The 10820-nt window shown below is 41.7% G+C and overlaps 1 protein-coding gene across 3 annotated transcripts in view; it reads right to left on the reverse strand.

The window, feature by feature from the left end:
• The window catches only part of itsn2b (intersectin 2b), a 35216-nt gene extending 24457 nt beyond the window's left edge, over window positions 1-10759 (reverse strand). For 2 of the 3 annotated variants that reach the window (XM_030413906.1, XM_030413905.1), the window contains exons 1-5: window positions 10414-10759; window positions 1446-1519; window positions 520-612; window positions 316-379; window positions 22-209 (exon numbers count right to left, since the gene is read on the reverse strand). In XM_030413906.1, the coding sequence (XP_030269766.1) occupies window positions 22-209; window positions 316-379; window positions 520-612; window positions 1446-1452 (352 nt within the window). In that variant the 5' untranslated portion in view covers window positions 1453-1519; window positions 10414-10759. The remainder of the gene's footprint in view (window positions 1-21; window positions 210-315; window positions 380-519; window positions 613-1445; window positions 1520-10413) is intronic. The other variant, XM_030413907.1, reaches the window with a different exon arrangement.
• Between the last annotated feature and the right edge of the window lie 61 nt (window positions 10760-10820).

Below are 10820 nucleotides of genomic sequence, written 5' to 3' on the forward strand. Positions count from 1 at the left end.
ATAATAATAATAAATACACACCATAGGCTGGGTTGGTCAAGGATGAGGTGGGATTACTGAGGGTGGGAGCACGCACTGGAGGCTGCTTCATGATGATTGGCAGTGCTGATGGAAGCGATGTGCCCTGGAGTTTTAGTTTTATGAGCTTCATTGCGATAGAAAACTCCAACCTGTCCATCTTCCCATCTTTATTCATATCAGCCAGAGCCCTGAGAGACAACAGAAAGTCATCCAAGAGTGTTCAGATAATGTCCTTAATGAATACTTCCATCGCTTCAAAGTGTGTAAGAGTGTGCCTGTGTTTCCGCTTCTCACCATATCTCAGCCAACACTGAGGCAGGCAGTCCTGACTGGAGGAAAAACTTCCTAGCCTGCTCCCCTGCAGGAAGTGACAGAAAGGGAAACAGAGAAACACAAAGAGTTTCTAACAACTGAAGGATGCAAAGTCACGATGAAATTGTATTTTGATTGTGCAGGAGGAAAATCACTGTGGGCATGTGTGTGTATTAATGTGAGTACCTGAGACATAGCCCATTGATGGGGAGAGGGTCTCAAACTTCTGATCATGTTTGTCCCTCTCCTCTGGAGAGATCGCCCATACACTTGGACCACCTTAAGAAGAAATAGAAGAAGTCACATGGACATAATGATGTTAAAAGAAGAAGCAGGAGAGATAGGACAAAGCTAATACCATTAGATAAGTAGACCCAATCAATGCTGGCCACTTTTAAGAAGTGGAAGCACTTTGCTAAATAAACAGACTACATGTATTCAGGGCTGGGCAATATATTAATATTATATCCTTATCGTGATATTAGAGTATACATTGTCTTAGACTGTTATCCAGACCTACATGTATCTGTATATGAGAGACTTTTAGGTTCTCATCAGCAAACAGACTCCTTGAACAACTCGACGGCTGTTTTACCTTCACATCGTTTAAATAAATCACAGAAGTTTAAATTACACACAGACAACACTTAAATCCAAGCAAAGCAAACAAGCATACTCTTTTAATAGAAAAGTTGACCTCATCATAACAGAACATACAAGGTTCCCGCAACTTATGTCCTGCGACAGGCGCCATTAACAAAGCTGTTTTCAAAATATGGAAAGAAATGGAATAGACTTCAAAATGACCACAGAGCACAACAACAGCTAGAGGTGACCCGGTGCAGAGAAGGACCTCAGTCACACAATAACAACAATAAGATATAACTGATAAACATTGAACATTGCGTTTTCAGAGAGACACAGATTTGAGTGCACACCGCTCAAACTGCAAATTATTTTCTAGAACTCGCAAAGTGTTGGCCTTGGTACATCTGCAGGGCTGAAAAACACACGGCACTCTACACACGCACGCACATGCATACGCCGACTGTCTTCGGCCACCCCACCCCTCCTTTAGACACCAGCTCACACACAAACTGCAGTGGTCTTACCATTCATTTTTGCAGGTGGCAGAGTCAGAGAGGGGGAACTCCCGGCGGCGTCCTCAGCTACTGCTCGCAGCCATCTGCAAAACACACAGCCCAGTCATCAGTCAATACTGCAGCTAAGATGGGACAGTGGTGTCACTGAGAGGAGCGAGAGAAATCAGCAGAGAGCGAGAAACAGAGAGAGAGAGCGAGGGAGAGAGATTTTGGTCCGTCAGCAGAGTCAAACAGGGCTCCTCCTGTTCTCTTCAGGCAGGGGCACTCTGGCCACGTCCCAAAGCTTTCTAAACTACTGGGACATGTTCCAATACTATCCACACTGACTCTGTAGTGGCCAGGCACTAATACTACACAAGCTACACTGATAAACCTTCATAAGAAGACCTTTACACGTTCTTTCCATTTGAATACAACCTACTGTAAAGTGCCATGTTGGACCAGATTTAGAATCTGAAGGCAGCTGACAAAGGTTGTGTCACTAACTGGATAAAAGACCATCTGCTGTTAACAGCTTTGTAATTTTACATTTTATACTGAGGAAAAGTCATTAGATAAGTGACATGTCACCAACTTTTATCTACTATGGTTTTCCTCAAAATTTAAATATTCTGATATAGCGTTTTGTGTCGTCATTATTCATTCATTGGAAACATGTTGAGACAAACAACTTCATATAGGGGTCCCCGTCACAGCTCTGTGAGCCTGTACTTAGGCACAGTTGTGCAGGAGCTAAATGCTAAGCAAGTATAATATATACCATGTTTAGCAATTCATTGTTAGCATGGTCATTTACTAATTAGCACTAGCACAAAGTAAGACTGAGGTTGATAGGAATGCCATTAGTTTTGTGGGTATTTGGTCACAAACCAAACTACTTGACATATTAACATTATGTCCTGATAATGGCGCTACATTAATAAGTCAGGGCATCATCAAAGTGATAACAATTCATCCTGAGAGGGTTCCATCGCATAGTTAAGAAATCTAACTTAAAACAGCAAAAAGAAAACTATGGGGATAACCAGAGTAATTGCATTCCATCCTCTGTGGATCATGAACATTGGCACAAAATGTTGTCCCAGTCCATCAGAACGTTGTTGGGATATTTCACTTTGGGTTTTGGTCAGCATTGCCACCTGACTCTCTGTCACCCGTGACTTTCTTAATGTCTGTTGCTTCATGGTTTGAACCCAGTCTTGTTGAGTCATGCACACGCAAAGCCAGTGTGGAAATTGAGCTGCTGTTGCATAACAATAAAACTGCTTTCTGTAGCAGGAGGGCCCACTTCTTCTGGGTTCTATTCTTTGTTACATTTAGTGCGCAGGTGGAGATGTCTATGTCTGTATGTTTCTGGATTTTCTCAGAAAGATTTTATCAGCTGACAGCAAAAAAGATTTCTCATAACAAGGCTTTTAGCAGCGTTGTCATATGACAGAGCCAGCTTGCTCGTCAGCTTGAGAACTTTGCTGAATTATTGCTTGTAACGGCTGGTTCTGGGAGAGTTTGTGGTATGTCCAAGGGTAAATCTGCCGTCATATCACACATCGATTTGTGGACTACTGATTTGAAGCTTTGTTTGGCATCATCCTGCTATGCCTTAATTCCCCTCAAAATATTTACACTTAGTTTCTTCGCATCTCTGATCACCATCTTGTTTTTTTGGAGCCAGAAGTGACCATAATTGGAAGAGAGAGTAGAGCTGGGGAGGACATCTTCATTGGATCTGAATGAGAACCCAAGGAAAAGTCAGATCAAATGAGAAATAGGGTAAATTTCTCATAAGCTTACACACAATTGACTTCCCTTTTAAACCAGCGGTGTCGCCTCCTGCTGGCAGTGAGACAGAATAAAGGTTAAAGGCACTTTCACTTTGGCTTCACATTTCTGATCTGGAAAGCTGTGTCTGTATATTCATACAGCCTATGTACATCAACATGGTAAAAATACTAAACTGCGTGTCCACAGACTAAATGTACCATAAGGAGGCTTTGTTGTCAAAAGACCAGTATCCTAAATCATGCTGGGTTTGCCAGCATATATATAGGTCTCGTCTGTGACTGCTGCACTGTTCCAGTGTTGTTTAAATATAAAACAGTTTTTCGATGTGGGATGAATAGTGTGAAGGCCTGGATCAGCAGGTCACAGCCCAAGACAGATAAACAGAAGGCCACATCTGAAGTATTTCAGTGTGTAAGTGTATATATATGCAGCATCAAATAGTAAGCTGAATTTATTTGCATTCTCTTTTGGTCATCTTAGTTGGGGACACCATTTGTCAGATCATCATGTTGGTTCTTTAGCGTTCAAATTCACTTCATTTTTGGCGTGCTTGAGCACCTGCTTCCTCCATGATTATCTCTCTCCCATCAGCCAGTCAGACTCACATGATGTAGTTGGAGGAGGAAAAGGAGGAGAGAAATTCCAATCTTTCTGCTCAACACTTCCTGCCCGGTAACCCACAGCGACAAGCATTTCCCTGTCTAACGTCAGTTGACAGGAAGTGATCATGGATTTTGGCAGTGGGACAGCTTTGATGTCCCAGAACATATGAATCAAGAGTCAGAACAGGAGTCGGAACGGGGGCAGCACGAGAATAACAGATTGACGAGTGATTTTTGGGGAAACGAAATTACGGATCGCTGACTTGTCTGCTGATATGAGCTTTATGAAAGAGATAAAGAGGCCTGGTCAATGCTCTCACAAGGGCAGAGAACAGCGAGGGAGGGCTAATCTACTGGCTGCCATCTGTCGCTCTCCCAGACTCTCTCCTCAGTGTTTGCCTTATTCTCTTTCATTCTGCTCTTACTCCTTATGTGCTGTCTTTATCAAATATTGGAGTATGAATGTGTGTACATGGAGAATTCTTCCATTAACACTCTATTCTGTGGGAAGTAATGTTTGCAGCAGTCCTAACATACAACAAGACTGCAGTATTTGCAGTAGAAAAATAAAGGTTACCATTTAGTTTAGTACACGGCATACTTAACTAATTAGAAATACCACACTGATGATACAGTTTACATGCACATCATTAACCACGATACCGGACCTGAATTAAGAGCCATTTTTTTTATTTGTATGTCATACTGTACATAAACAATTTCAGCAAGGATCCGTCAGATTTGGTCATCAAAAAGTTTGAGCAAAATGATCAGACACATTTTTATACTTAAAGTGGAAACAAAATGGCATAAAGAAGCAAGATGGTGTCATGTGTCCATAGCCATTAGTTTGTGCAATAAACATTTACTTAATAATGACCTGCTAAAATGACAATCGTGTATATCGCCAGTTTAAATAATAAACATGTTAATCCTTACAGATACCTGCCAAGTCACATATTGTATACTACAAAAGTAAAAACAGTGGAGTTTTCAACAAACTACAGTGTGTAGTGTTAATACCGTTTCATCTAAAAGAACTTTGCTTGGATAGACAAACCATTGTATCTCGTCTTAATACTGTTTCAAGCACTTTTTTGCATATTGCTCAACATACCTATTTTCTAATACAACATTAGAGCGATAAGCTGACATTATGCTGCTGCCGTCTGGAAAAAAGATTGTGCTCCACACTCTGGTGTTGACTAATGACTAATAAATGAAACTTTAACTTATAACCTGTTTTAATCTTTATCTATCCACAGTATCAGCCATTCAGTTTTGGTCAGGCTCCAGTCATGAGAGTGTGACCTCTGGTAATGTAACACTAAAGGAATTACAATGAATAAATGAAAGACAGCACTGGATTGCTAGTTGTCAGGTTTACGGTTTCCAGAGAGACAGTGGAGTCTGACCTTTCCTAACCAACTGGACGACTGTTTGACCGACTGACCGACTGATCGACTGACTTGGCAGGCACAGGAAACTGACTTCAGTGGTGGACTCGGCTTTGTAAACCTCATGCAAATCCTTTCTGAAGGCTGCACCTACCCCTGAAAGCAAAACTACATTTTTAACTTCAGCTGTAATGCACAAGCACTAAAAGAAAGTTTGGAAAACGGACATAAGAATACAGGGAGGCCGCTGCGATTGACACCGTTTTCATAGTGTTTAAGTCCCCACCATTGACAAGGAGCCATACTACAAACATTTACAGACAATACAAAGGACTCCTTTTTTTTTTTTTTTTTTTTTTACATACAGGTTTGCATAATTTTCAAACGGGCTGGGCAATTTTCATAACTTCGGAAAAACCTTTCAAAGCACACTGTATAGACTAGACACTAGATCCTTGTAATGAATGAATGAATAAGAATGAATAGAGACTTGCAGCTGGAGGGTGTGTGTTCAAGCTTCTGTGAGAGCAAGAACTCAAGCAAGGCTTTGAGAATCATGTTACAGTGATATACCGTTTTCAAGGTATGCAGTGGAATAAAAACTGATTATCACACTGTGTACATTTGCTTTTCTTCAGTAACATATTTTTTCAAGTTACATTAAGTTTCATGTCTATCGGGACACATTTTGTGAAATTAAGGATTCATTGAACCCATTTCACTCTATTAAACATCACTGTAACTGATATTGTCCAAATCCACATACCATGACAACATAATAATTCTTCAGATGGTCATTTCATCCTGAAAATGTCATACAGTTGCAATCCTAGGTTGCGCCAATGTTGAGAACTGTGTACGCCCATCCTGGTGCCCACACACTTCCAGTAATCCCATTATTGTTGTCATCGACGAATACATAAATAGACATATGACCCATGTTAGTTCCCAACCTGTAGTTTTATGAAACAGCTTGTCCACAGTCATGCAGGTGGCGGAACACTGTGTAACCACACGGTGCATTTACCTACTAACAGCTGTCAGCAGTTAAACAGACAGTTACATTGATGTCTACCACATTAGATTGTATCACAGCACTGAAGAAATATCTATAAATATAATGACACCTTGACATTTTGGGATTTCTCTTCACCCACACAAGTCTGACTGGTCCATCCTGGGAGTGTGTTTGTGTCTGCATACATTACCCCTTTGTTCTGTGGTGTTCACTTAACCATACCTCACAAAAATCTCATTGGTGTATAAAATTAATTTCATTGGTCGCCATTTGGAACCGTTGTGCGTTTGCCTGACTTCCTCAATGCCATAGTTAGATAATGTTTTATCAACAAAACATTAGAAAAGGTCTTTGGGTTTATGTGAAGAGGCCGTATTCACACCTGATATTAACATTTAAAGTGTGTCTGCACATCCTATCTAAACAAGGAACAACCATGTAACTGCACTGTGTAAAGGTGCACATAACACATTGTGATCTAATCTCAGCACAGTGTGTGTGCAGTCTTTACAGCATGATCACATTCTTAAGGAAAAAAGTCCACCCAACAAGTTTAAAATGTCACCAACCTTGGCTCTTTCTGCAAGCTTCAGCATGCCAAAAGAAAAGCTACAAGCAGCAGCAGCAGCAGCAGCAAGCAAGCAAGTCTTCCCTCGCAAAAGATTATTCTAAACTGAATAAAACAAATGATTTAATAGTGCTACGTGATTACATCCATAGCATTGCCTTCTTGACCTGGGATGCCAAGGCCGACAAATATCAACCTACCTTGGCCATTACAGTAATTAATACTAATAACAATGACTCAGTCAGCCTAACTTCTTTAGGTCACATATTTTCACTGAACTACAAAAAATGATTGCAGTGAACATATTTTCAAGGTCAACATGAAGCGAATAAATCAATGCATGCCTGAAGCTTGGTGGTAAAAGACCCACCTCACTTCATCAGAGTCTGGTTTTGTCTTTTCACCTATGGCTTCGGCTTTATCTGTCCGACCTCACCAGCATCAGTTCTGCTTTGGTCCCCGTCTCAGAGACAGGGACATCTCCGTCTCTGCTTTAGTATATATACAACACAGAAAACTGTTGGATAAATAGCCTGGCTGTCGCTGACCGTAGCTGACTCAGTAGCAGCTTGGAACCACACGTCTTACTGTCTTTCTCTCACTCTGAGTCCATATGTCTGTGTCTGTGTCCCTACTGCTCTGTTTAGTGTGCACATGTAATACTGCACCTTGCTGCCATGTGAACTCTTTTCGTTTTTGGAGGAAATAAACACAACGAAGAACCAGACAGATGGATCAGACTGAGGAAAGGAGTCACTGATGTTTTTGATGAACCTTTCCTCCATTCTTTATCCCCCCACTTCCTCATTCCCTTGCTGTATCTATAACAGTCCTTTTTCCTCTCTGTCTCTATCTTTCTGTCTCTCCATGTGGCATCTATGTACAGTAAATCTAGCTACCCTACCAGTTGTGTGACCCTGACCTGTCCTCAACACTACTCTGTTCTGAAACAAGCACCGCCTGTTGTTCTGAGAAATGATTGATTTTCTGCCACCTCGCTCGCTGACCTCACACCAATGACATCAACTCCATCCACGACTCTCCATCTCCCCGATGACCCTCTCTGCCTCCATCTGTCTAATTGTTTCTGTATATAATAATCTGTCTCATTTATCAATTATTCTCCTCTCTACTGGTGTTGCTTTATTCCAAGTGTTATGACCATAGAGCTGAGTCTTTAGTTAGCCCTGTTAAAGTGGTATTTCAGACACAACCCTTCCACCCAGTCAGCCACAAACACCGCCCCATTCACCAGCGTTGTTCACACATTCAGAAAGTGCTGCAAAGGCCTTTTGGAGTGTTTCACATCGGGTTTGATTAACACTGGTTGCAGTGCTGGGTTTTGTTTTCTTAAGAGGCAAGGCATGCCTCTCCCTCCTTTAGTCTGCTTTGACCCACCCTGATTTGTCCATATATCAAAACGATATGACAGGACTGAATAAAGTTCTGTGATAAACTGCTATTTAATAGCATGAACTAGAGTTGAAACTAAATATCTGTAGTACTGCGTGTATATGTGCATGTGATTCCTCTGTCTGTATTTTTACTGTAGTTTTAATGAAAATATTAAGAAGGAGGAGATCAGCCTTCGAACATCTGCTGAATAAATTCTCTACCAGAGCAGCAGTGGGTCCGTCCAGAGGCTGATGTAATATTGTAAATGCTGCTCAAAGTCACGTGGCTGCACCCACAGCAGTGATGATCACTAGTAGCACGACGGCGATGAAGAAAACTGTCAACTCCAGCTAACTGTAATAATCATAATGCAAACAGCAACTCTGACCTTTCGTTCTACTGAAAGGCCTTAGGTGAGGCTCTGTACAGCTGGCACTGGCAGCCATTAATTGTTTTGCCTCGAGGATGCCTCAGCCGGGCGGAAGTTTGTGAACATGGAGGTCGAAACCCCATTGATCGGCTGAAGGGCGACCTCCCTTTTAAAAACATAATTAGAGTAAGTGAGAAACAACAAGGAAAGCCCAGGTTCAGCACTGAAATTATGAAGAGAGTCAAAGACTGTTTTACCTTACCTGCAGTGACAGAGAGCCTTCAATCTCTGTGCTAAACTGTGTACATACAACTGTGAATGTGTGTGTCAGAGCCCTGATACACAACCACACCTCTTTAACAACCAAACCCTCACCAACATTAACATCACTGTAACATTTTGCTGCCTTGAATACTTGTGGCAGCTGATCCTCCCCATCCTGTGGCAGGATAAGATAAAATCTTGAAGATTTGCCTTCCAAACTGAATCATTAGCCTGATTTCTACATCTCTCGCCTAATTGCATTTTCTAAGCAAATACTCTAATATGATTGCCTGGATGTCACAAGAATATTCAAGAGGCTTTATGGTATCAGTGTCAGGCAGCGACCACTTAACCATAAAATCTGCATCAGAATGGACGTTAAGATTAGCCTAAGCCTAATGATGTTGATAATGCATTGGTTGCTCTGTGTTTTAAATATTTAAAATAGAAGTTGACGGATATGTTTTTTTGAGGGCCGATACGATAGATTATTAGTAATCAACGAGACAGCTAACCCATATAGCTAACCAATAGTACTGTACTATGTACAATTTTGACATCGTTCACTTGAGTAATTACATTTTCTGCATCTTTATACTTCCACTCTACTTATGACTTGCAAACCAATTAGATAGTGTCGTGGTTGGGACATGGTAGGAAGCCACAGAGTGGTGACTACAGATAGAGAGAGGATGCTGCACCAAGTACAAAAATGTATTTTATCAGCAATCGGACACAAAAAACACTGATTACGTTAATCGGAATAAATTACCGGCTTCGATAATCCGTCATAGAGAACAAACTCCACTGCTGGTATTGCAACAAATTGAAAAATGTTAGACCCAGCTAAAATAAGCCAGTAAACCATAAACTATTCAAAAAAGTGGCAAAAACACTTTATTGTGGATTCCAACTCTAAGACTTCCTGGTTAACTTTCTCTCAATGATGTGAGAAGTGGTGCTTCACTTCAGTCAGAGCAAGAAAATCCATTGCGGGGCATCCCAAAATGGACTCAAAATCTCAAAATAAGGACACAAACCAAGCACTGTTACTCCATTATTGATATCAGATTCTGTTGGTCCATAATCTCAACCCAACATGAACGTCCCTGTGTGTCTGTAAGATATACTGATAGAGGAACATTCCCTGATCACTTGTCACCAGCCTGCCTGCAACCTGCATAACTAGTTTGAACCCAGAAGAGACTTTCCTGCAAATCAGCCTTTACAGCTCACTTTCCACATATAAGCTCGCCTTACTGGAGTAACTATCTATACATACCCAGCGTCCAAGTATTGATTATAACAAACATCTAATGAAGTCATGACCTAGCTAGCTAACCCTAACTCTCATCCCAGTCCCAGGTTGTGTTGATGAGGATCAGCAGAGAAGCATCACCGCCCTTCAAAGACACTTTTCTCTTCATTTCTGAATTAAATATCCAAAGAAATATTTACTGGCGGAATTACACAAAGTCATAAAGCTTACGTGAACCCCAAAAGCCATTTTTAGAAACATTACCGCGACAATATCAAACTTAACTTGCACTCATGCTTAGATAAGCAGTTTCGCTTGCCTACCTCTCTCTCCGCGGCCAAAAAAACACCCAACTTCCGAGCTTCTGAGCGGCCCGGAGTTCTCATCCAACCCCGCTGGACGCTTTTCCCGGACACACTGCGAGAGTTTATGATCCAAAGAAGGCGCCGTTTGTCTGAGAAATGCGAACGTTTCGCAGCGTTGTAACTCAGAGAACCTGTTGCTGACAGCTCGGTGTGTGTCGCAACAACAACATGGCTGACGCCGAGTGAGCGGTGGTGGCTGCGAGGCTCGGCTGCGGGGCGCTGTTAACGTCTGACCGTCCGCCGAGTGGGAGGAGAGGAGAGGGGAGGAGAGGCAGGGAGGGATACAAGTTGAACAGATGGAGAAGGAGAACAATTGATGGGAGAGCTGAGGAGGAAAAGATAAGGAAGAAGGCAACACAAGAACT

The sequence above is a fragment of the Sparus aurata genome, chromosome 4 (genome assembly GCF_900880675.1).
Source record: "Sparus aurata chromosome 4, fSpaAur1.1, whole genome shotgun sequence".
NCBI classification, from domain to species: domain Eukaryota; kingdom Metazoa; phylum Chordata; class Actinopteri; order Spariformes; family Sparidae; genus Sparus; species Sparus aurata.